The 26,353-nt window shown below is 46.0% G+C and overlaps 2 protein-coding genes across 5 annotated transcripts in view; both read left to right on the forward strand.

Moving 5' to 3' along the window:
* GPATCH8 (G-patch domain containing 8) overlaps positions 1 to 15,620 on the forward strand; it is a 97,738-nt gene extending 82,118 nt beyond the window's left edge. For all 3 annotated transcript variants that reach the window (XM_024760663.1, XM_024760665.1, XM_024760664.1), the window contains 2 exons: positions 7,376 to 7,506; positions 10,762 to 15,620. In XM_024760663.1, coding sequence (XP_024616431.1) covers positions 7,376 to 7,506; positions 10,762 to 14,665 — 4,035 coding nt within the window. In that variant the 3' untranslated portion in view covers positions 14,666 to 15,620. The remainder of the gene's footprint in view (positions 1 to 7,375; positions 7,507 to 10,761) is intronic.
* A 5,930-nt stretch (positions 15,621 to 21,550) lies between these two features.
* Positions 21,551 to 26,353, forward strand: part of ITGA2B (integrin subunit alpha 2b) — a 13,751-nt gene continuing 8,948 nt past the window's right edge. For both annotated transcript variants that reach the window (XM_024760803.1, XM_024760804.1), the window contains exons 1-12: positions 21,551 to 21,753; positions 23,301 to 23,422; positions 23,512 to 23,609; positions 23,717 to 23,882; positions 24,167 to 24,216; positions 24,293 to 24,338; positions 24,432 to 24,560; positions 24,905 to 24,952; positions 25,103 to 25,146; positions 25,282 to 25,335; positions 25,479 to 25,531; positions 25,736 to 25,947. In XM_024760803.1, coding sequence (XP_024616571.1) covers positions 21,566 to 21,753; positions 23,301 to 23,422; positions 23,512 to 23,609; positions 23,717 to 23,882; positions 24,167 to 24,216; positions 24,293 to 24,338; positions 24,432 to 24,560; positions 24,905 to 24,952; positions 25,103 to 25,146; positions 25,282 to 25,335; positions 25,479 to 25,531; positions 25,736 to 25,947 — 1,210 coding nt within the window. In that variant the 5' untranslated portion in view covers positions 21,551 to 21,565. The remainder of the gene's footprint in view (positions 21,754 to 23,300; positions 23,423 to 23,511; positions 23,610 to 23,716; positions 23,883 to 24,166; positions 24,217 to 24,292; positions 24,339 to 24,431; positions 24,561 to 24,904; positions 24,953 to 25,102; positions 25,147 to 25,281; positions 25,336 to 25,478; positions 25,532 to 25,735; positions 25,948 to 26,353) is intronic.

The raw sequence follows: 26,353 nt of genomic DNA on the forward strand, positions 1-26,353 counted from the left end.
AGTTGTATTTTAATAACCTGTATCAGAGAGGTGAAAATTTTAGGTTCAGTGACATTTTGTACACTGTGGATACCATTTTCTTTGGGACTGTTTTGTCTAATAAGAGAATTGACATCATTTGGCCAGTCTTCCAACAACTGAGCATGATTCGAGCCTTTTCACCTGTTAAATCTTATATACCCACCACCTCTGCTTTTGTTGAGAATAGATTCCTTACACCCTGCTGTCACAACCTAGTTTACCTTGGAAAACTCTGCATCTGTTTAGGGAAGCTGTCTGCTTTTGTGAGCCGAGGTAACTCTAAACAGACCCTTTGGGAGCTAAGGTTGCTGGTAAACCCTGTATTCTCATACTATGTATTTCTAACTCTGTTCTTTATCTTGACACACAATTCCAAAGTGAATAAAAATGATTCTACCTAATTTATGTTTTGTAGCTTTCAACTGGTTTTCTGCTTCTATACACATGCATTCATCACAGTGATGCACTGTGGCAGAGATTCTGGGATGAGCCTGTATGTTCTATTGTAGTCTGAAAAGTTAAAGCAACTTAAGGAATAATGATAAGTTTGTGAGCGACAGTACTGAAAAGAGAACTCTGAACTAGGATGCTGCTGTTCCATTTGCCTTGGACCTAAGCAACTCTTAACGAATTATGCTCCTTCAGATTTTACCTAGAGGGCAAATCTTTGCCTCCAGATAAGATCTCTAGAGGATTATGTAGATATACTTAAAACTTGTTATCCACAAAACCACAGTGGTATATACTATTTCACACCTACTCAGATGGCTAAAATGAAAAAGACACAGTAAGTGCCGGAGAAGATATGGAGAAATTGGAACTCTCCTACACTGCTAGTGGGGTTGTAAAGTGGCGCAGCCCCTCTGGAAAACAGTTTGACAGTTCCTCAAAATGTTAAATATAGAGCTACCACATGACCAACACATACCTAAGAGAAATGAAAATATGTCCACACAAAAACTTGTACAAGATTGCTCACAGCAGCACTATTCATCATAGCCAAAAAGTGGAAGCAACCGAAATATCCATCAGCTGATGGATAGATATACAAAATGTGGTACAACTATACAATGGAATGCTATTCAGCAATAAAATAGAATGACTTACTGATGAATACAACATGCACGAATCTTGAAAATATTATGCTAAGTGGAAGAAGCCAATCACAAAAGACCCTTATGTTGTATGATTTTATTTATACGAAAAGTTTAGAATAAGCAGATCTATGGATAATATAGTTCAGGTTTCCAGGGACTGGGTAGAAAGGGGCAGTGAGGAATGAATGCTAATGGATGGGTTTTCCTTGGGGGATAATGGAAATATTCTAAAATTAGATAGTGCTGATGGTTGCACAACTCTGAGAATATGCTAAACCCACTAAATTTTACACTTTAAATGGGTGAATTTTATGATACATGAATTACATATCAATAAAATTATTTTTAACAACTTCATTATCAAACTTAAATTTTGGTAGTGATGATGGTGACTTCATATATTGAATACGTGTGTGTGTGTGTGTGTGTGTGTGTGAAAATACCTTAAAGCAGTATACACCCGGTGCTATTAAAGAATATAACATACTTTTAAGGCTTTTTGCTGTATTTCTGAACATAAAGCAAATATAACAGTGATTTTATGACAAATTAATTTGATATTAACCAAATGATACTAAGTCATTGTGTTTCGGAGTAATGGGGCACAAACGGTATTGCCGTAAATGACTCTTAGAACTACTGTTACCTAGCCAAAAGAATGTATACTTCTCTTTTTCCCTCTGAGTTTTTTCAGTATCTGTAATCATCATTAGTGTTTAGTTTTCTCTGTTACCAAACATTTGGTTTTCTCTGTTACTGAATAAAACTCATTTTCATCACTTACTGATATGCATGTGCTAAAAGAAGAATTTACACCTCAATGCCCAGTAACTTGGATTTCCTTAACCTTTCAACTATAATCTTTTTTCTGTGAGTAGTTTAACGCTGAGGCTTTCTGTGTTCTCCACTGGTCTTTTCCCTCCCTCATCACATGGCAATGTTCTGGCTGGTCTCATCCAGAGGCATCAAACACTGAGACTTGAAGTGGGTAACCTGGCCAGGCAACTACAGCATGACTACTCCAGTTTTGGAGGGGAAAGGAGTTCCTCATTAATGTTATGTCATTGGAGAGAGGCAGGAAACAGTGGGAAGAAGAGGCCGGGGATTTAGGGTATGTGGGGTTGTTGACATAATGGAAAGGGAGTAGTTGAGTTCAGAAAGGGCTGGATCATGTTTAGGCAGAAAAACAGATTGAGTTGCAAGCAACCACTGCTTCTTTGATCACCATTTTCCATCTCTGTTCGTAACCAACAAATAATACGTAAAAGTATGTATGTGTTCCCTTTCCCAATAACTGATTTTAAAACTGAAACAAGTTTGATAAATGTTTATTGAACATCTCTTTTGTGCCATAGACAATGGTGTGTGCATTGCAGGGTTAGTTATAAAGGAAAACTAAGAACAATCTCTGGGAGAGTGAGATTGCTATCTGGTGAGAAAAAGAAATCACAGATAATCTGACCCTGAAGAGACAGAATTAGGTTTCTCTTTAGAATTGAGTAAATATTAGAACATAGGATTTTTAGTGGCAATAGAAAATATTCTCTGCCTATTTTCTGGTGCCTGAAATTCCCTTCACATGGAAACAATGTTTTTATTCTTTAAATTGCAATAATAGATTTAAAATACTTGAGAAAGATAATAGATTTATTCCTAGTAAAGTATACTCAATCAAATATAAGCTTCTAACATAAAATTTTGTTGTGATTCAAGAGAGAAGAGTAGCATCAAAAGATATAAGTATTTTATTAGACTGAGATCCTTGTTATCTTTTGTTGATAGGGAAAACTGTCTCATTCATTCCCAGCTCAAACACAGTGCCACTTCTTGCTATTGACACTCCACATTATTGATAATGTGGACAAATATATCACCTACACTGAAAACCTGGTGAGATTTACCAGATTCTCATTTCTCTGGTTTAATTTGTTTGCAGATGAATAGTGGAGCAGGATTTTGGGCCTGGAGTAGATACTTTTCTGCCAACACAGTGCTGTTTAGCTGGTTTTTAGAACTAGAATGTCATTTACATTTGAAGTGGTCTTTAGCCCAACTGTGGATGGGTATTTCAAGTGCTGGGTTATTTGTTAAGTTCTTCCCTCTACTGGTCTTTTGGGAAATTTAATAGAAACCCCAGCTACCATGTGAGTGAAAATCAGTGAGAAATTATGTTCTCTGTCACAAATGTATACTTTTTTGGAAATATACTATGCGTTTTTCAGGAAAACAAGATCTTCAAACCCTTTCATTATGAATGGGGTTTGGTCTCCTTTCCCTTGAATCAAATATTTTTCAGCTAAAAATGTGTTATGTGGCTCAAATTTATATTAATAAGTATTAATAAATAAGCAAATTTATTAGTAACTCTTCAGAAAGCATACTTTATAATTTTCAGACATAAGGACATAGTAACTTTGGAGTCACCTTAAATGATTAATTAGATCCATTCAGATTAGACTGTGTGCTAGTTTGGAGTCTAACTTGAATTTGTGTGTACAGTATGGAATTTGCTCAGCCTTTGAAAGTAGTTTCTGGATTGATGACACATCTGTACTTTTTGGTTTCCTTACTTGAATTCTGTCTCTTCTCTGACAGTTATGTTGCTCCTCTATTCTTGCCTTGAAAAAGCTATCTGAAGTTGAGTTCCTCTTCAGAATTTAAGTGGAAAGTAAAAAGTACAGGTCACACACAGAGAGAATTTCATACGGGTATTCAGTGGCATATGAGCCAAGCTTGGTAGCCTTTTGGAATAAAATAGGCAACTGGAAAATCTGATTCTGAATTGAGGGCCTTGTACCTTTATGAAAATTACTTTTTAGATGGGAAATTGAGAAGTTTCTGGTCAGTATCTTTTTTGCCATTGGCCCAATTCTGTTCAGGAGTAAGGGGTTTAAATTTATAGGCTTTTTGGTTCTCTAAGGAATGAGACTTGTGGGAATTCCCTCATGATCCAGTGGCTAGGACTTGTTTTCACTGTCGGTGCCTGGGTTCAGTCCCTGGTTGGGGAACTGAGATCCTGCATGCCATACAGCATGGCCAAAAAAAAAAAAAAGAGAGAGAGAGAGAGACTTCCTTACTGTATGAGAGTAATAACTAGGAAAAACATTATTTAGCTTGAATATGTCCCTAGTAAATATTGATACATGAAACTATTTCATATCAAACTTTCCTACAGGTGGTAACGAGGATTTGTCAAAAATCAAGGATCCAGTGTTTAAGCCAAATTATTCACCAGCCATTTACCAGATGAGTTCTGTAGCCTTGGCGCTGCTCCTTACGCTGCAGGGTTGATTATAAAGATAAGCTGTAGTCCCTGCCCCAAATAAAGGGGAAGGGGCAGTATTGAACAATTTGGACATACTAAATGCTTTACTCGTATTTATTTTGACACTTAATCTCGTAAATCTATTGCTAGATAGCCCTGTTTTTCTAATGGGGGAATTGCAGCTCAGAGAGGTGAAACCACTTGGCCAGTAATTAATGGATTTGAACCCAAGTCTTTCTCACTCTGAAATTTTACACAAACTGCCCTTCTGAAAGACAGGAATAAGTATAGTCAGGCTAAATATGATGATTGCTAGATCACTGCTATAACAAAGTGTTAATAAGACAGTTCACAAAGAAGAAAAATCCTATCTTTTGTGAGGGATCAGTAGAGACTTTGTGAGGGGAATTTAGTTTGACCCTGAGAAGAAAGGAGAGACTTGGAGTTAGGAATCCATTTTTATCATCAGAACACCCTTATCTGAGAGAGACCCCAAATATACATTTTGGGTTTGAGAGAGTTGCCAAGCCCTGTCTTTAACGTTTGGGTTAGAATTCTAGGGCTCCCAATTCTTTTTTTCTTTTTTTTTTTTTTGCGGTATGCGGGCCTCTCACTGTTGTGGCCTCTCTCGTTGCGGAGCACAGGCTCCGGACGCGCAGGCTCAGCGGCCATGGCTCACGGGCCCAGCCGCTGCGTGGCATGTGGGATCCTCCCAGACCGGGGCGCGAACCCATGTCCCCTGCATCGGCAGGTGGACTATCAACCACTGCGCCACCAGGGAAGCCCCCAATTCTGTTTTTAAGACCCCAGTCTTAACTATAAAGTTTGTAAAGGTGATACAGGAGTGTTTGCTACACCCTATATAGGACCACGATTTGAACTTGTTTTATTGACATCATCCCATTTTTTTCCCTCCCTACCTTTAATTATATTGTGGTGGGAATTTGAGATAGGGTGTCTTCAGGCTGATGTGGAAATAATTCTATCCCTTCAACTTCAAATTTGTACCAGGTGGCTGCTGAATGATTGGAAATCATTGACTTAGCTTGGAGACTCCAGACTTTGATAAAATGTTCATACTTTTAGACAGTGTCCTGTAGTTTGGGGAATAACTCCTAAAAGTATAAGAGGGAAGGGAATGACTGGGCATGGGGAGATTTTCCAGGCTTATGAGGTGGCTAGAGAAAAACATATCATTCTGTTTAAATCTTGGCTAGAGAGCCTGTTAAGTGTTTGGGGCAGGAAAAAACTAGGTTTGTGGCCTAAAATAATCATACAATAGTCCTGATAGGCTCTTTCTCTCTGCCCCATTCTCCTTGGAAGGAGGAAATTGGAGTTCATATTTATTTAAAATAGTTACTCCTCCATCTTGAAGTGATTTTTATAAAAATCTTAATTCTGAGCAGCCAACCTCAGTAAAACAATTTTGCCATCTCTTGGTTACTTGAACGAACCCAAAATAAAGGTAAATGAAAATAAGACTAACTGCTTTTAGACCACAGTGGTCTTTCCTAAAGTTCTGTAACCATTTTTCCTAAAGGAATGGAGATGGTTCCATTTATCTAGAAGGGATTATTACTGTGTCAGTCTGTGTGTACGTACACATACATGTTTTGTATAGGTGCTTCCCTTCTCCCCAACCCTTTTAGAGTTGATGGCTTTATCCCTGATTGTTCAGTATAATAGTTTGCACATTCACTAAGAGAGCTTGTGTAGTAATGCTTGCTTTATTTTTTTTTCTCTTCCATTCTTGTTTTTATTTTTTACTTTTTTTTTTTTCTTTGTGATGTGACATTTTCAGCTGATGTATTGAAAGCAAATCCTTCTAATTTGGGAGCCCAGATCACAAGAGTGAGTTTTTCTACTAGTGTCTTTAGCTGTGTATCTTTTTTTGTGTGTGTCTTTCTACCCTTTTCCCCTCCCAATTCAAAAAGATTCAAAACACATTTCATAAATATTAGATAAGAAAATTCCTCTGTCTGTTGCACATCATGCCTTTCAAACAAAGCAATGTCCACTTTATGTTGGGTCAGATTCCTTTTCCCAATGCTATTGTAAAAGCATAGGTTAATATATGTGTTTTGGTTTGTTTGCTTTTATCTTATCTAGTATGTTGAAAATAATTTTAGTTACGTCTTCATTGCAGATAGATATGTCTGGAGTCTGTCATCAGTGTGTCATAACGTTGTTTTTGTTTTGTTTTAAGGAAAATTATATATAGTAGCCTCTGAGAATAAAAGACCCATTCTTTTATCAGGATTTTAAGTAATACTTTGACTTGTCTCTACTCTCCCATCTCATTCCCTGGATGTTCCTCTCAGGGCCGTGAAGGAATGAAAAGCCACACGTATTACTCTCTAATTTCAGCAGACTGACCAGATGAAAGTGGTCAGACTGGTGAGCTCTGAACATGCAAGCATTGGAAGATGGTTTGTTTGATTAGTTAGCAAGAAAACGGTTCATGATGAAAAGAATAGCACCTTTTTATGGTGAAATAAAAGTATGCTTTCTATTAGTCTGAATGATTCAGATAACCTCCCCATGTAAGCTGTACATTGCTTTTTAAGATCTTACACCTGGGTAATTTTCTATACTAGCTTAACCCCTTTCTGTTCTCTTTGGCTTGTGTTACTACAATTTAACTCATGTTCTATTTGTCTAGTTTTGCATCCTGGAAGAGCAGGTGATTAAATAGTCCCTTTTCTTTTCTCCTAGTGTTCTTTTCTCCTAATGTTGCTTGTTGCTTCTGAAATTATTTAATTTTACCCAATAAAGCAAATGGTATGCTGTCCTAATTATGAATGCAGATACTCCAAGTGCTTTACCCAAAGTAATCAGCCATTGTGTTTTCAATTACCATGAGAGTATAACAATGTATTCTACACTAGCGCTATAACCATTGATTATGGGTAAATATTCTGAAAGCCTTGCTTTCAGGATCCCCAGGTTATTCTAAATCACCCACTCCCTGTTCCTTTCTTTTGTTACCCAGAGATTGAAAGATCTCAAGCAGAGAGAGTTTGCTCGAAATGTCTCTTCAAGATCCCGCAAAGATGAGAAGAAGCAAGAGAAAGCCCTACGGCGGCTCCACGAGTTGGCAGAGCAAAGAAAACAAGCTGAATGGTGAGGACATTTTCTCTCCGAGGATTCTACAAATAATTATAACCCTTAAGATTTAAGAATTATAATCCTTTTTTTAAAAATTGAGGTATAGGGCTTCCCTGGTGGCGCAGTGGTTGAGAGTCTGCCTGCCAATGCAGGGGACACGGGTTCGAGCCCTGGTCTGGGAGGATCCCACATGCCGCGGAGCAACTAAGCCCCGTGAGCCATAATTACTGAGCTTGCGCGTCTGGAGCCTGTGCTCTGCAACAAGAGAGCCCGCGATAGTAAGAGGCCCACGCACCGCGATGAAGAGTGGCCCCCGCTTGCCACAACTAGAGAAAGCCCTCGCACAGAAATGAAGACCCAACACAGCCATAAATAAATAAATAAATAAATAAAATTTAAAAAAAAAAAAATTTGATGTATAATTGACATATAATCCTTCAGTTTTTAATAGATCCTTCTTTTAAACTAAAAGCGTATCTATACTTGGAGTATAACGTATTAAGAATATGCACTCCTGAGGCCGTATCCTATGATCTTTGTGACCTTAGTTATCCAAGCTCCTTGCCTCGGTTTCCTTATCTGTAAGATGAAATGATAACAATTTATTTCTTATAGTTGTTGTGAGAAGTCATTAAGTTGTTATATCAAAGTGCTTATAAAAGAGTTCCTAGCACATAGAAGATGCTCAGTAAATTATGCAACAATTATTATTCCCATTCTCCAGCTTATTTTTTCTTTTATCGTTTTTTTTTCTTTTTGACTGCCCTGCACGGCTTGTGGGATGTCAGTTCCCTGACCAGGGATTGAACCCTGGGCCATGGCAGTGAAAGCGCCAAATCTTAACCACTAGACCAGGGAATTCCCCTCCAGTATTATTCTTATGTAGAAAAGCATATACATCACAGTATTCTACTGGGGCACAGATTCAAGTGTTGTAACTGCCTTTTAAGTACTATAGAGTAGAGTTAGTACTAAACATTAAAACCTAGGAAATTCTATCCATTTATTTCTCTGCAGATTCCTGCCTTCTTGAATGTTGTTTTTAATGTTCCTTCATGGTTCTTGATGATAAATTTGGGGCTGGTGTTTAGCCTTAGGTGGAATTTATCCCACCTAGGGCTGAATTTCCAAGCGACTAGACTTTGGGGACCCAGTCTTTGAGCATCTGAGAATTTGTGAGGTATGTGCCTCAATCCGAAGGACTTAACGTCCCTATGTTTGTTTTTAATGGCTGGCCAGTAACAAAGGAGGAACTGGTTACAGTGGAAGGAGAAACTGTGATTGTGGCTTTTAAAACTTTACAGCCAAGTTGGGGCCAGAGTTTCCAAGGTCATAGACTCTCTGGATTTTTGTCTCTGGATCCTTTTACTTATTTACTTTTCTTTTGTTTTGGAGGAAGGAAGAAGGGAAAGAACACATATAGTGTAAGTTTTAAAACAGAATTAACCCATGAGCTCTAATGTTGAGTTAAAATGCCTATTAAACTGGTTCTGATTCCTTCTTTGGCAACTCTTTATGTAATAAACACATTCCTCTTGGACTTGTAGCAAGGGTACCTCCTTAAAAATATATATACTACCTCGGACTTCCCTGGTGGCACAGTGGTTAAGAATCCGCCTGCCAATGCAGGGGACACGGGTTCGAGCCCTGGTCCAGGAAGATCCCACATGCCGAGGAGCAACTAAGCCCGTGGGATAGGTTTTGTGACACAGTGAGAGTATCTCTTGCTACCCAAATCTTGTGGGTTCCATCCTGCAATAACAAGAGTTCATACAGCAAAGGGGATACCATATTATCCAAATATATTTGGTCCCTGAGTTTAGGGCAGCTAGTAGCTAGGGTTTAGATTAAAAAGACTTCATCCAAATAATTCTCTTCAGTTCTTGAGTTTGGCATGAGAGATACCTGTATAATCCACACACTGTAAAAATTTCAGACGTGACAGGAGTTTAAAACACTGGCTTTCAGGTTCCTTGGTGCTCCTGTTTTCAAAGCTGAGAAGGTCCTTGGTAGAATTATGATCATTGTATGGAATGCCCAGAAAGTATCACAAAACCAAAGCTAATGCTTGGGCATGGTGCCAGGAGATAGGCACAGGCTCTTAGTTTCTATAACAGACATACTAACCTAACCACAAACCATCATAGTATAGCACAGTGGAGGTTTCTGACTGTGTTCAACTCAGGGAATAGGCACTTTTTTTGTTGTTGTTGTTTGTTTGTTTGCAGTACGCGAGCCTCTCACTGTTGTGGCCTCTCCTGTTGTGGAGCACAGGCTCCGGACGCACAGGCTCAGCGGCCATGGCTCACGGGCCTAGCCGCTCCACGGCATGTGGGATCTTCCTAGACCGGGGCACGAACCCGTGTCCCCTGTATCGGCAGGCGGACTCTCAACCGCTGCGCCACCAGGGAATCCCTAGGCACGTATTTAAAAACTGAAATTTGAAAGCACAGAAGAAATTGAGGGGTTTTTTGTTTTGTTTTTTAGCTGTATGAAATACAGTTGATCCTTGAACAATGAGGTTAGGGGTGCCAGTGACCCCCAGCCCCCACACACACTCACACATCCACACAGTCAAAGGTCTGTGTATAACTTTGTAGTCAACCCTCCATATTTCCACATCCACGGATTCAACCAACCGCAGGTTGTGTGATATGTATTGAAAAAACAATCTGTGCATAAGTGGGCCCTCGCAGTTCAAACCTGCAAACCTGTATTCAAGGGTGAACCGTGCAACCTTTGTGAATAGATGTTCGGCCATATGTTTGATAGTAGGATGATACAATAAGAATTGAGAGTGGATACAGGACAGGTGGGCTGTACCAGACGGTAATGATAGTGTATTCGAATTGAGAGGTAAACCTCAGCTGTTACTCTTTCGACAGCTCGGGAAGGAACAGCAGTAGCTGGCTGTCCTTGCGAATGTAGCTTGGTAGATAAGTAGTGTGAGACTTTGCCTAACCTCACTGAGGAAGTTCCTTTTGTTAGCGCAGGGCTGGGGAATGACCTCCACCCAATGTCTTTTAAGATCTGCCTGTGATGAATGGTCAAGCATAAGGGACTAGTATCATATAAGAAGTATGAGGGACTTCCCTGGTGGTCCAGTGGTTAAGACTCCATGCTTCCTCTGCAGGGGGTGCGGATTTGATCCCTGGTCAGGGAACTAAGATCCTACATGCTGCGTGGGGAGGCCAAAAATAAAAAAAGAAGTATGAAATGTTCCCTAAACCTGTTTTTTTTTGTTTTTCATTTTTCTAAACCATTGTGTAGTGCACCTGGAAGTGGTCCCATGTTCAGACCAACCACAGTGGCTGTAGATGAAGAAGGTGGAGATGATGATAAAGAAGAATCAGCGACAAACAGTGGCACAAGTGCCACTGCCACTTGTGGCCTGGGATCTGAATTCTCCACAGATAAAGGAGGCCCTTTCACTGCAGTACAAATCACTAATACCACTGGACTGGCACAGTCTCCTGGGCTAGCCTCTCAAGGCGTCAGCTTTGGCATTAAGAATAATCTGGGGACCCCACTGCAAAAACTGGGAGTGTCATTTTCCTTTGCCAAGAAGGCTCCTGTCAAACTCGAATCAATAGCATCAGTTTTCAAGGACCATGCAGAGGAAGGGACCTCTGAAGATGGAACAAAAGCTGATGAGAAGGGTACAGACCAAGGACTGCAGAAGGTGGGAGACTCCGATGGTAGCAGTAATCTCGATGGTAAAAAAGAGGATGAAGACCCTCAGGATGGAGGGTCCCTTGCCTCGACATTATCTAAGTTAAAAAGAATGAAGCGAGAAGAAGGAGCTGGGGCTACAGAGCCAGAGTATTACCACTACATCCCCCCAGCACACTGCAAAGTAAAACCTAATTTTCCTTTCCTACTCTTTATGAGAGCCAGTGAACAAATGGAAGGTGATAGTAGTACACACCCAAAGAATGCCCTAGACAGCAAAAAAAGTAGTTCTCCCAAGCCTAAAGGCTGCATCAAGGTGGCAGCAAGCCAAGGAGCAGAAAAGACAGTTGGTGAAGTCTCTGAACAGCAGATGGAAACCAGTGTGGCTGAGCCCTCAGAGCCTGAAAGCAAAGCTGAGACAAAGAAGGCCTCAGGAGGCGATGTAAGTGAGCATAGTTTAGAGAGTCAGAGTCAGAAGGATTCAGAGATCCAAATGTGTGAGTCTAATCCTCCTAAAGAAATCTCTCAGGCCACTCCAGCAGGGAAAGAAAGCCAAGAGGGACCCAGACATCCTACTGGTCCCTTCTTTCCAGTTTTAAGCAAAGATGAAAGCACTGCCCTCCAGTGGCCATCAGAACTATTAATTTTCACGAAGGCAGAACCCTCCATTTCTTACAGTTGTAATCCTTTGTACTTTGACTTCAAGCTTTCAAGGAACAAAGATGCCAGAGCTAAAGGGACAGAAAAACCAAAGGATATAGGAGGCTCCTCAAAGGACCATCTCCAAAGCCTTGATCCTAGTGAGCCAAATAAAAGCAAAGAGGAGGGAGAGAATGTAGAACATTCTTCAGGAGGCAGAATAGATGCACCTGCTCCAGGGTCTGCCTGTAGCGGCCTGAATAAGCAGGAGCCTGGGGGTAGCCATGGGTCAGAGACAGAAGACACAGGGAGAAGCCTTCCTAGCAAGAAAGAACGATCTGGGAAGTCCCACCGACACAAAAAGAAGAAGAAACACAAAAAATCCAGCAAACACAAACGGAAACACAAGCCTGACCCAGAAGAGAAAAGCTCTAAGGCAGAGTCTGGGGAGAAGTCTAAGAAGCGCAAGAAGCGAAAACGAAAGAAGAATAAGTCATCAGCCCCAGCAGATTCTGAACGGGGGCCCAAACCAGAACCCCCTGGTAGTGGTAGCCCTGCACCACCAAGAAGACGGCGGCGAGCCCAAGATGATTCCCAGCGGAGATCCATTCCAGCTGAAGAAGGGAGCAGTGGCAAGAAGGATGAAGGTGGAGGCGGTGGCAGCTCCCAAGATCATGGTGGGAGGAAACACAAAGGTGAGCCTCCAACTTCATCCTGCCAGCAAAGAGCTAGCAGCAAACGGAGCAGCCGGTCTAGCCATCGAAGTCGACCCAGTAGTGGAGATGAGGATAGTGATGATGCTTCATCACGCCGGCTGCACCAGAAGTCTCCATCCCAGTACAGTGAGGAGGAGGAGGAGGAAGAGGAGGAAGAAGAGTCGGGCAGTGAGCATTCCCGTAGCCGCTCACGGTCTGGCCGGCACCATTCCTCTCGCCGTTCCTCCCGGCGTTCTTACTCAAGTAGCTCAGATGCTTCTTCAGACCAGAGCTGCTATAGTAGACAACACAGTTACTCTGATGACAGCTATAGTGATTATAGTGACCGATCACGAAGGCACTCCAAGCGCTCCCACGACTCTGATGACTCAGACTATACCAGTTCCAAGCACCGGTCCAAGCGGCACAAATATTCATCTTCTGATGACGACTATAGCCTCAGTTGCAGCCAGTCCCGAAGCCGATCTCGGAGTCATACTAGGGAGCGCTCAAGATCCAGGGGCCGCAGCCGCAGCAGCAGTTGTAGTCGCAGCCGGAGCAAACGGAGAAGCCGCAGCACCACAGCCCACAGCTGGCAGCGGAGTCGGAGCTATAGCCGGGACCGCAGCTGCAGCACCCGGAGCCCTTCGCAGAGATCAGGCTCCAGGAAGGGATCGTGGGGTCACGAGAGCCCTGAGGAGAGGCGTTCTGGTCGTCGAGACTTCATTCGCTCTAAGATCTACCGCTCCCAGTCTCCCCACTATTTCCGATCAGGCCGGGGAGAAGGTTCCGGGGAGAAGAAGAAAGAAGATGGCAGAGGAGATGATGGTAAAGGGATAGGCCCACCCTCCCAGAACAGCAACACTGGCCCAGGAAGAGGGTCAGAAGGTGACTGCAGCCCTGAAGACAAGAACTCTGTCACTGCCAAACTGCTACTGGAGAAGATCCAGTCAAGGAAAGTGGAGAGGAAACCCAGTGTGAGTGAGGAGGTGCTGGCCACCCCTAATAAAGCTGGGCTCAAGCTCAAGGATCCTCCACAAGGTTATTTTGGGCCCAAGCTCCCCCCTTCTCTTGGCAATAAGCCTGTCCTTCCACTGATAGGGAAGCTCCCAGCTACCCGAAAGCCCAACACCAAGAAATGTGAAGAGTCTGGCTTAGAAAGGGGGGAAGAGCAAGAGCAGTCAGAGACAGAAGAAGGGCCTCCAGGGAATAGTGATGCCCCATTTGGACATCAGTTCTCCTCAGAGGAAACAGCTGGCCCCTTATCAGACCCACCCCCAGAAGAGCCAAAGTCTGAAGAAGCTACTGCTGATCACCCTGTGGCTCCGTTAGGCACCCCAGTGCACTCTGACTGCTATCCTGGGGACCCATCCATCTCCCATAACTACCTCCCTGACCCCAGTGATGGGGACACCCTCGAGTCCCTGGATAGTGGCAGTCAACCAGGCCCTGTGGAATCCAGCTTGCTGCCTATAGCGTCAGACCTTGAGCACTTCCCCAGTTATGCACCTCCCAGTGGGGAGCCTAGTATTGAGTCAGCTGATGGGGTTGAGGATGCTTCCCTAGCCCCACTGGAAAGCCAGCCCATCACCTTCACTCCCGAGGAGATGGAGAAGTACAGCAAGCTCCAGCAGGCCGCACAGCAACACATCCAGCAGCAGCTTCTGGCCAAGCAAGTAAAGGCCTTTCCCGCCTCGGCTGCCCTGGCCCCAGCCACTCCAGCCTTGCAGCCCATCCACATTCAGCAGCCGGCCACAGCCTCTGCCACCTCCATCACAACTGTTCAGCATGCCATCCTACAGCATCATGCCGCAGCAGCTGCTGCTGCCATTGGCATTCACCCCCACCCTCATCCCCAGCCACTTGCCCAAGTACATCATATTCCCCAGCCCCACCTGACCCCCATTTCCTTGTCCCACCTCACTCACTCGATCATCCCTGGCCATCCTGCCACCTTTCTAGCTAGCCATCCCATCCATATCATTCCCGCCTCAGCCATCCATCCTGGGCCCTTTACCTTCCACCCTGTTCCACATGCTGCCCTCTACCCTACCCTACTTGCCCCCCGGCCTGCTGCAGCAGCTGCCACTGCCCTCCACCTTCACCCACTACTTCACCCCATCTTCTCAGGTCAGGACCTGCAGCACCCCCCCAGCCATGGAACATGAGTTGGGGGATACGAGCCCAGGTAGGGCCAGGGAAGGTGACCCATAAATCTTCCCTTGGGGTGTTGAGCCATTAATACCAGCAAGTAGAAGCTGGAATGGGCAGTGTCTGACAGCCAAAGAATTGAGTTTTGGCTTGCAGGGGTGGTTTTAGATTTGAGGTTTGCTTTGGGTTTACTATCAGGGATTTTTTTCCCTTTTCCCCTTTCTGTTTGTCCCTCCCTCTCCTGTGTTTCTAAGCTTGGGAACACCAGTAAGTGCTACCCACCCCTCTTTGGCAACATCTCCAAACTGTTGAGTTTAGATACTCTCCTCCTCTCTCTACTTTCTATCCTCTGCACTTGTCTATAAATTTTAAAACATTTTCCTCCTCTCTGGCTGGCGGGTTTTCCATCTGGTCCTGCCTTATCAGTGTCTTTGACCTTGGTGACCTTATTTATCCCGGGTGAAGTGGAAAGGGAGTCTGACCTGGAACCAGGTGCCACTCAGGCTGTCATTCGATCCACTTCCCACACAAACAGCCACACATTTGGCACTGTTGTCCTCGTGTTCCTCATCCCAGAAGAGACATCTGCATATCCCAGAAAAGAAGATCCTATCGTGAATAGAAGCTATGCGGAACATAGTCACCCATGTGCTTCCCCAGAGAGGAGCTCATGTGTCTGAAGGGTGTATTTTCTTCTGTCATGTTGATGTTTCCTTCTTAATTTATAGGATTTTTTAATGTAAAAAATTGCACTGAACTCTATAAACGTAAATGCTGCTTTTTGTAGCTCATATAAAAAAGGTTCCATATTTGTAGTATACTGCAATAATATTTTTTACATCCAGCTCTTTAAGTGATCCTTGTTCTGGTGGCTTTGTGTAAATATGTTTGCCCTAGTTGAATTAAGAAACTTTAAAGGTTATAAAATGAAAACAAAAAAATAAAGTATTTGTTTTCTGCTAGATGCAAAAATGACTAAGCATGTATATTTTATCAAGCTCATGTATTTTTTGAAGTTACGAACTATAAAAACGTTAAAACAGAAAAAGGAACGTTGTTTAACATTCTTTGCAGAGACAAAATTTGCAGTAAGTGGTGCCCCCAGCACTAGAATTTTTGAACTAATGGGCAGCAGTCAGCTGGGGGTGCCAGAGGGATACTCAGTTACGACAGAGTCTCCCTCACGTGCTTTGCTGTTTTATACAGAGAAACAGGTGCACCCCACAGAGGAGGAGAGAGAGATTCAAGAGCTTTATTCTCTGGAAGTGGTGAGATTCAGTATGATTGTCCTGGGGGATTCCTGGGTTTCAGGGGTGCCTGTCCCAGGCAGTCCGTTTGCCTTCCTAGTACTTAGCCCCCTCTGACAAAATTTTTTAATGTGCCTTTTGGGTTGGCTAGAAACTGAAGTAGAAGTAGACTGGAGGATGATAGAGTTGGGACAGTTTTTCCTCCTCCACTTACTGGGAGGTGAGCACATTTATAGATTCTGCAGATTGTTTTGCTTCATTGTTTCCATGCCTTCTACCCAGCTTAGTTTAAGCAGTAAAGATACCTTTTTTCTTTTCTCCCATGACACTTATCAGGGGAAGTACCACCTCAATTCCTCTTCCTCCTCTTCTTGCGTTTCACCCGGCTCTCAGACCTAGTTAATACACTGACCCAAAGGTGTTTATATTGTAGGTCTCATCTTCTTTGGTGTAGTTAGTACTTCCCTGTTTGGCATATCCCTGCCTATTCCTGTGGCTAGAATTGGTTGGGTGGTCACCTGACAGGAAAAACAAGCCCTTCTTACGTGGGCCAGGGCTCTGTTCTGCCTTTCTTCAATTTCCAAAAGAGAAAGGCTTTGAGTTAATGACAAGCAAGTGCTGGGCAAACAAGACTCTTGACTGAGCCTTCTGCCTGTTCAGTGCTTCCTCATCTGATTCAGAAGCATCGCTTTTTTGATAACTAGCACTGGAAAATGAAATCATCTGTTCGAAGTGAAGGGACTCATTTTTCTTTGCTTTCAGCCCATGTAAATATTTAAATAATACAGTATTAACATTTTTGTGCTGCTTCCCATTAGCTTGTAGATTGAGCCATACTCTGGCTGCCTCTCTGCCTTCCTGGAGGCAGTTTCCTTTAATTTCCAGAATAGTGATTTTAAAACTAAAAAATAAAAATAACCTATCCTTACTTACAAGCATAACAGATTGTATTTAACTTTATCACATATGATAGAGATATATATGCTGTAAAATTAGGGAAAGGAACTTTCTAATAAACCAATGATTTGTGGAAACTTGGAGTCTGTCGTGATTGTTGCACCATCCACTCAAGTGGGGAAGGGATGGAGGGAGTTATGGTTTACAAATAACATCTTGTTTGAAGTGATCATAGATTCTTATGAACCATATGATGTTTAGACTGTGCTTCTCAAAGCTCAGCCTGCCCAAGTAGAGGGGAAAGCTTATGCTGTGGGAGGAAGTAAGGGTTAAGTTTCTCAGTCTTATGGAGGTGTCTTGGAATGTGCACCTCCGTTCCACCCTTCCCCAGGTTTTTTTTTTTTTTTTTTTTTTTTGCCTTGCTGAGCTGCATGTGGAGTCTTAGTTCCTGGACCAGGGATTGAACCCGTGCCCCCTGCAGTGGAAGCGAGGAGTCATAACCACTGGACCACCAGGGAAGTCCCCCAGATTCTCTTCTATTTCTATCCTTTTGCTCATTTTAGATGTACAATCTGTGTGTAGTAGAATGTATGGCAAATAGGTGCTCACTAAATGTGTTTGGAATTTCTAGCTTTGATTTTTGGGATTTTGGATGGACTTCAGGGCAATTGAGATGAGTCACCTGCCTGGCCTTTGCCCTCCAGATGGAGTTTTGTATACCAGAACCAGTCCTGAATTATTCTCCTCAACCCTTTAATACCACTACAGTGCTTGAGAGCTACCTGGTAAAAGGAAGTATGTCCTAATTGTTACTGAGCAGATAAAAGCCTCTATCTACTTTTCTGTATGGAAAAGTCTCAAAAGGCAGGGAAAGTTCAGCATTAAAAGCTAACCATAGATCTGTAGTGATAAATTAGTTTCCTCTCTTCCTCAACCTTTCAGGAAGGAACAGTACATGGTCTATTTCTTTCCTACTCTCATACAGCTGTGTTCTCCCCTTGACAAAAGAGTAGCTATTCAACTTGAACCTTGGGTTGGATGCTCAGATCTATTTCTCTAAAATAGAAAAATCCCTGCCCTAAAAAGATGAAAAGTGGGAATTCCCGGGAGGTCCAGTGTTGAGGACTCGGCGCTTTCACTGTGGTGGCCCAGGTTCAGTCCCTGGTCAGGGTACTAAAATCCCGCAGGCCACGTGGCACGGCCAAAATAAAGAAAATGAAAAGTGATTTTTTGAGCAGGCAAGGTGTCAGCGAAAGATGCAGACACGTGTGCAGGGTATGCTGTGTGGAGGTGTGTGCAGCCGCCTGATTCCAGTAGGGGTCTATCTGTCTCAGCTGCCCGGGCCTTCAACACCCTCAGTGACTAATTCAGGCCTTGTGAACCCTTTCCATTCTTGTTTGCCAGGGGTACCTTCACCTCCCCCTTACCTCGTGTCTGAATTATTGCAGCATTTTCCTGGCTGGCCTCCCTGACTCTAGGATCTAAGTCCCTGTCCCATGTAAGCTTACTGGCTTTTCAGAATCAGAGTGCAGTTCATTTTGTACTCATTGCTTCCCAGTAAAATTGTAAGCTCTGAGAGGGAGGGACTGATTCTTATACTTCCTTTTTTCTCTTAATCCCTTAGAGTGTTGTATATAGAGTTGAACACATAGTAAACATTTTGATTATGTGTTCAAGAAAGAAAAGCAAAGTAAAATACCACTAGTAACAGGATTATGCATCAGGATTTAGCAAGGAAACATCAAAGATGAAGATTTTTCTGTATATCCTCCTCAGTGCCAGGCACATAGTAGAAGTTCAGTAATTTTTGACTTTATGAAGCCGTAGCATTCATTGAGAAATTCTAGGACTCAGGCTGATGGAACGGGAAAGTGACAGCAATGTGTCAGCAATCCTCTGCCTACTATCAACCCAGCTCTGACCCCAAAGGAACACCCAACAAGGAATAGAATCTTTATTAAATACCAAACTCTCCCTTCCCAAATCTGATCCTACCTGTTTCCAATTTCAGTTAACAATACTACAGTCCTACCAGCCAGCCACCAAAGCTTTGAATTACTTTTGACACCTCCCTACTACACAAAGGAAAGAGCAGAGATTACACATCCAGTTACTGATGTAACTGGATGTGTTATCTCTGCTCTCTCCTTTGTTCCTGCCACCAGTACCCTGGTTCAGGCCTCATCACCTTTAACTGAGAGGATGGTAGATGCCACCCATCTGATCTTCCCACTAAGTCCTGCCTTTTCCAGTTCCTTCTATCCATAGGCAGCTAGTGTAATCCAGACTGGTGCACAATTGATCATGTATCTTATTCCCTGACTTTAAAAATCTTTATGATTCTCCATCTCCTATGTATTAAAGTTCAAATTCCTTAAGATATTCAAGGACCTCCAGTGATTAGACCCCAGCCTTCCATTCCACTCTCATGCCCCAGTCCTCCGCTTTAGACACCCTATGTTGACTACTTGCCTTTCTCTATAACTGACCTCTATGTCCTCCTGCTGCTCTCTTTGCTTATGTTATTTCCTATGTCTAAAAACCCCTTCATTCTCTTATTTCTTTATTGGCTGAGTCGGGTCTTAGTTGCGGCACTCTGGATATTTCCTTGCGGCACTCGGCCTTCTCTCTAGCTGTGGCTTGTGGGCTCCAGAGCGTGTGGACTCTAGTTGTGGCCCACGTGGGCTCAGTAGTTGTGGCACTCGGGCTTAGTTGCCCCGCAGCATGTAGGATCTTAGTTCCCCCACCAGGGATCGAGCCGGCGTCCCCTGCATTGCAAGACGGATTCTTAACCACTGGACCACCAGGGAAGTCCCCCTCTTCATTCTCTGACAAAAGGCCATGTAGTGCAATGGTTAAGAACATGAATTCAGACACGAATGTCTTTGACTCCTAGTTTTGCCACCCATTGGCTGTGTAAACTTGGGCTATTTACCTAAAACTCTGTGCCACAGTTTTTGCATTTATAAAATGGGCATAATAGTACTTATTTCATAGGGTTGTTATGATGGAGCAAATAAATGACTTCAGCTAGGCATCATCTCTACCTTTTTCAAGGCATCCTTTACTATCCCTCCGCTGCAGTTATATGTGTTCATGTCTTAACTCCCTCTGGACTAAGTTTTTTAAGGATCCTTGACAGTTACCTTTGTATCTCTTACCACTCAATGCCTTGAACGGAATGAGAATTTATTAAAAATGTTAGTGAAATGTGAGTTAATTTGGGGCTATACACCAGTAATACAATACCACTCAGATGAGGACAGTAGGAGGGTGGAAGGTTAAGTATATGACTGAGTTGAGTATTATGTGCCTGCCATGAGCTTGGCACTGGGAATTCAGCAGTGAAGAAGGCCCAGACTAAAGTTCAAGGAGCTTCTAACCTAGAAAGGGATAAGATTTTGTGCTGTGTGCTAAGGTGGTGAATTATGAGGGCAAGGGAGGTGCTGAAGGGGTTCCAGAATGGCCCGGGTAGTTGGGCAGGGTAAGATGATGGTTAAGTTTGATCAGAAAATATAGAGCAAAAGGAAATGTGACTGTGTTCTTTACCCCTAGCAGATCTCTTGAATTTCCTTCCTGACAACATGCTTTTTGGGGAAGACATGAGATGCCAATAAGACTTGGCACTCCTCCTCCTCTGAGCATCCATAGAAAATGATCTTTCTGCTCAAAATTATTTCTTTTCTTTCCACTATGTGAGCCTGCGTTTGCTTCTTCCATCCTCAGTGCCTGCTTCTATTCAGTCTGTCTGTCAGCAACGCCTACAATATGTTGGGCTCTTGGCTAGGGGCTGCAGAAAGGAACCTCACTCTCAAGGGATTCATGGACAAAATCCAGTGAACAGACCATGACTAAACGGTGTGATCGGTGCTGTGCCCATGTGTGTTAACCGCAGAGTACCAGCCTGAGGAGTTGGGGGAGGCATCCCCTAGGCAATGACCCCACTAGAATCAAGCCTTAATGATTGGACAAAAGCTCTTGTCACCCAAGAAAGAGTGAGGCCTGCCCTCAATTGAACAACTGGTGCAAATCTCAGAGCTTGTGAGCCAGAACACCCTGGAATGACTCCACTTTATCCCCATCTCCTTTCCCCTTCAGCCAAGGTCCATTTGCCACCCCTCCCCCAGCACTGGCTGCATTGCTGTGGCCACATTAAGACTTGGCCCCAGATGGACGATGAGTGAGGAAGCTGTTGTACCAATATGGCTGAGTGAAGCTGCCGAAGGCCCTAGAAGGAGGAAGTGGATAAGTGCCTTATCCAAAAGGATACAGCAGCCTCGGGTCTTATCGGGGGCAGGAGTTTCCTCACTCCTTCCCCCACCTCTGACCAAGTCACAATGTGCCTTGGCAGTGCAGGCAGCTGTGTGGGGGGAGGAGGAACTATAGAACTGGGGGCTAGAGTGGAGGTGTACAGACCAGCTGGTATCCCAAGCAGGAAGCAATGGTGGCTTAGACTAGCGTGGTGGTAGTGGAGATGGGGTGAAGATTCAAGAGACATAGTTGAAAGGCAGAACCAACAGGACCTGATGATAAAATACTCTCAAAAAAAGGGAGGAGTCGACTTTCAGCCATAAGCATCCACCCCCCAGAGTGGCCTCACCCCCTTCCTGGCAATCCTAGAAACCGTATGGGTCCAGGACCTAGAGCCCTTTACTCTGTCTACTACTCAGCAAGTGGGTTTCAGTTTGATAAGAAAAGACTTCCTGTGGTGGAACTGAAAGGAAGAGGAAGGAGCTAACCCATTCCTGCCTAGGAGGCTGTGGGAGAAGGAAGATGGCCGGAGCTTTGTGCCCACTTCATGCCCTCTGGCTTCTGGAGTGGGTGCAGCTGCTCTTGGGACCCGGTGCTGCACCTCCAACCTGGGCCTTGAACCTGGACCCGGTGCGACTCACCTCCTACACAGGCCCCAATGGCAGCTACTTTGGGTTTTCACTGGACTTCTACAAGGACAGCCGTGGGAGGTGAGCCCTGGGGGACTCCCCCACCATCACTGCATCTCTGGGTCTTGAGTTCCCCATTTGTGATAGAAGTTGAGCAAAGCGATTTCTAGGGTCTATTCCGGCTGAGTTCTTGTTAGGAATACTGGGGAGGGACTAGCTCAGGTGAAGGTGTCAACGAGAGGCAGCACTGGGGAGCTGGGCAGAACAAGGACAAAGGGAAGACAAAAGTTGATGCTTTATTTTTTCCCCAAGGGTTAGTTTTATGACCCACTCCACCCTCATCCTTTTGAAATACAGAGAGGAGCACATGTCTTAAATTGACTTGCAGAACTATGAAATTGTCTATCCACCCCCCCCAGCACCTTGCTTTTCTATTCCAACCCCCTCATCCCCATAAAAATTATAGATATTTGAAAAGAAGCAATAGGGCATTCATGGTTGGGATGGATCAGGCTGCAAAATCAGACAGCTAAGATTAGAGTCCTGGCTCTTCCTCTTGATAGGAACTACCCTGAGCTAGTTACTTATTGAAGTGGACACTAATGTCCAGCTTCAGGGAGCGGCAATGGCAGATGGCCTTCAAGTATCAGCCCCTTGGGAAATTTCCTCTGCTGAAGAGAGCCACCTCCCCCAAAGCTCCCCCACTTCCAAATGTGGCCTAGGAACAATGACTGATCGATGAGGAGTGTGGAGAGAGGGGAAAGGTTAAGGCTCCGGCTCTCTCACCTCAACTCCAGACAGTTCAGAAGGGTCCTTCTAGCTCCAGAGTTCCCAGGGCATTAGCCCATGGCTGTTATTGGGCCTGAATCTCAGCTCCGCTCCCTCTTCTGCCCACTCACGCTTCTTTCCCCTCCTTTCCACAGATATTGGTCTCATGGGCATTACTTAAACATTCTGCAGACTAAAAAAAAAAAAATTATAGCATTTTTTGGAGCACTCGTTATGCATTATTTGGGTGGCACTGTGCTGAATGTTCCTCTTACGTTTATTTCATTTACTTCTGACAGCATTTATTGGTTGGTATTGTCCACCTTTTATATACGGTACAGCTGTGATTTGAACCTAGCTCTACTAGAGTCCTCAGAGGTGTCAGCACCCCACCACCCACTTTAGAGGTGACCACTAGCTTAATTCTTCGCCGTTAAAACTCACCCTCAGGAAGGGATCTGATAACAGTTCAGACAGACATATTAGGGTGCATATAAACCCATGACTTTTGGCGGCAGGTGTTGGGGAATGTAGATGTGTACAGAGTTTAGGAGGTCTCTAAAGGCAAGGATATCAAACCCCTGGTGTTCAAATGGAACCAGATGGTTATAGCCTCAGCTTTACCCTTAATTCCGCGGGTTGCTGTGGGCATATGATTTCCCTCGCTGGAAGTCAGTTTCACTGACCATAAAGTGAAAAGACTGGCCTCTATGGTCTGTGAGGTTTCAATGAGGAAAAGATGACCCAGGGACCCCGCCCCCGCAAGGCACACTGCCCTCCCGGGCAGTGCTCCCAGCGCGGGCACTGGGGAATGCGGTACGCCGGAATCCGCGCAGCGCTCACCTAGCTTTCTTATGCAGCGTGTCCATCGTGGTGGGCGCCCCGCGGACCCTGGGCCGCAGCCAGGAGGAGACAGGCGGCGTTTTCCTGTGCCCCTGGAAGGCCGAGGGCGACCAGTGTACCTCGTTGCCCTTCGACCTCAGTGAGTCTCGCACTAGGAGGGAAAGGGAGGGGCTACAGGGAGAGCGGACAGCTGGGCTTCAGCACCCCACCCCTTCTTGTGCCCTCCAGATGATGAGACGCGAAGCGCAGGCACCCAAACTTTCCAAACCTTCAAGGCCCGTCAAGGACTAGGGGCGTCGGTCGTTAGTTGGAACGACATCGTTGTGGTGGGCGCTACGGGACTGGGCTCAGGGAGCAGACAGAGGGCGGGGACACGTGGAGGGGCGGAACCCGAGTCCCGCCCCTTCCCCACTCTCCTATGGCCCTGCTTCAGGCCTGCGCCCCCTGGCAGCACTGGAACGTCCTGGAAAAGGCCGAGGAGGCTGAGAAGACGCCCGTAGGTGGATGCTTCGTGGCTCAGCTGCAGAACAGCGGCCGCGCAGAGTACTCACCCTGCCGGGCCAACACCATGAGCCGGGTTTACCAGAAAAATTACTTCAGTGAGCTCTGCTCTCCGTTTTGGCTCCGCCCACTCGCGGTGGTTTAGCCCCGCCCTTAATCTGATCCTTCCCTCTCACCAGCTCCCCCAAACCCTGCTTTCATTCTGGCATCGCCCAGTGACCCAGCTCCTGGCTCCACCCCGCACGCCCCCGGCCTGGGAGCTGCTTAAAGGCCACGCCACCGTATTACCCCGGGGCCCCGCCCCCATATGACTCCACCTCCCGGCCCCGCCCAGGCCCCAGGGCCTGCTTCTTCACAGACCCTTCCTTCTTGCCTCCTCTAGGCGGAGACAAGCGCTACTGTGAAGCCGGCTTCAGCTCCGTGGTCACTCAGGCGAGTAAGGATCATAAACGGCGTGGGGGAGGCTCCCAAACAGGAACCCCTCTCACCTCCAGGGCTTCCTTTTCAGGCTGGGGAGCTGGTGCTTGGGGCCCCTGGCGGCTACTATTTCCTAGGTACGTGCCCATCCGTACACCTCCCTCCCTTCTCTCGGCCTGGGTAGACCCCAGGCGTCTGGGGCCCCACACCAGCTGTCCCTCGCTCCCTAGGTCTCCTGGCGCGGGCTCCAATTGCCGATATCATCTCGAGTTACCGCCCGGGCACCCTCTTGTGGCACGTGCCCACCCAGCAGCTCACCTTCGACTACAGCCACCCAGAGTACTTCGACGGCTACCGGGGTAACCCTGGCACCTCCCTTCGAGGCTTCCCAGCACTCGTGTCACCGCCGGTCACGTCCTGCCCCTGTGGGAACTACCCCTTGCCGACCCTGGCTGGCCAGCTCCAGCGCTAAGGCGTCCCCATCCTCTGCTCCCGCAGCTCCCCTTCCCCACCCTCTGCAGACCGCCCAGCTCCCATACACCCCACCTCGACCTCCCGCCCTGGATTCGCTTCACGGCCTAGGGCAGGTCTCGGTGGCCTCGATTTTCCCGTCTACACAATGCAGGATTTAGAGAGTCTCCTCCCTCCCGGCCCCCTCCCTGCTTCACCCTCCCGGAAAGGCTAATTCGCGCTGTGTCTTCAGGGTACTCGGTGGCTGTAGGCGACTTCGACGGGAATCCAAACACTACAGGCAAGGAATTCACTTAGGGGCGGGGGTTGGGGAAGCCCGGGAAGGAGCACCTCCAAGACCCGCGCCGAAATCTCCCTGGGATGAGGAATGGCGGGCGGGAGGCTGGTAGAGATTCCAAGGACCTCACTGGCTGGGCCTGGCTCTCCCCAGAGTTTGTCTTCGGTGCCCCTACCTGGAGCTGGACCCTGGGAGCGGTGAGTGCCCTCTGCCCACCGCTCAGTGTCCCGAAGGCACTGACTTTACTCTTCAGCCTGATACCCCCAACCTAAACCTCCTGCCCTTCTGCGGCGGGGGCGACAATGACGCGCTCCTGTGCGTTGTCCGCGCAGGTGGAAATTTTGAGCTCGTACCACCAGACGCTGCACCGGCTGCATGGAGAGCAGGTGGGGGTCGGGTCCCCTTGGGGGGTGGCCAAGGCTGGGGGATTGAGACCCTAGAATATTCCGCGGGACATGGTGGGGGCAAAGTCCAAGAGAGGGTACCGAGTCCGGGGACAGAAAGTAAGGTGCGGCCGGGCTTCCTGCAGATGGCTTCGTATTTCGGGCACTCAGTGGCCGTCACTGACGTCAACAGGGACGGGTGAGAAGCTGGGCGCCCCCACCCCTACCCAGTTGGGTCCCAAATTACCAGAGGCGTTGACTGCCCTCGGTCTCCTCCTTTCCTAGCCCTCACTCCCACGTGACCACCGAGGGCAGCGGGAAGGCGAGGGTGGGCGAGATTGGGCTCTGGCCCGCAGCGTCCCCCTAGCCCCCCTCCCCACATAACCACCCGTCGGGCCTGCAGGAGGCATGACCTCTTGGTGGGCGCGCCACTGTACATGGAGAGCCGTGCTGACCGCAAGCTGGCCGAGGTGGGGCGCGTGTACTTGTTCCTGCAGACTCGAGGCCCTCACGCGCTGGGCGCCCCCAGCCTCCTGCTGACCGGCACGCAGCTTTATGGGCGATTTGGCTCAGCCATTGCGCCTCTGGGCGACCTCAACCGGGATGGCTACAACGGTAAGGGATGAGAGGAGCCCCACTTGCTACACAGGGGTTTACAGCCACAGTGATCATGGATTTGACCCGAGGGCAGCAGGAGCCAGGAAGGGCTTTGAGCAGGAGAGAGTTAAAGGAGACTCATTGGGGTTTGTTTGCATTAGTCCAGGCAAAAGGTGGTGACCGCCCAGATGTGGGCTTTGGCAGCAGAGTTATAGATGAAGGTGATTTCAAGATATTTACTACTTAGATTATTAGGACTTGATGGGTGAATGGATGTGGGGCTAAGAGAGAGAGAAGTTGGGTGGGTGACGGTTCTCTTCACTGCCTGGAACTCAAGCCATGCAACAAGTCTGGGGTGAGATCAGCAACTCAGCTCTGGACTTGCTTGATTTTTTTTTTTTTTTTTTTTTTTTTTGGTTTTGCG

This window comes from Neophocaena asiaeorientalis, unplaced genomic scaffold (genome assembly GCF_003031525.2).
Source record: "Neophocaena asiaeorientalis asiaeorientalis breed wild unplaced genomic scaffold, Neophocaena_asiaeorientalis_V1.1 scaffold30, whole genome shotgun sequence".
Classification (NCBI taxonomy): domain Eukaryota; kingdom Metazoa; phylum Chordata; class Mammalia; order Artiodactyla; family Phocoenidae; genus Neophocaena; species Neophocaena asiaeorientalis.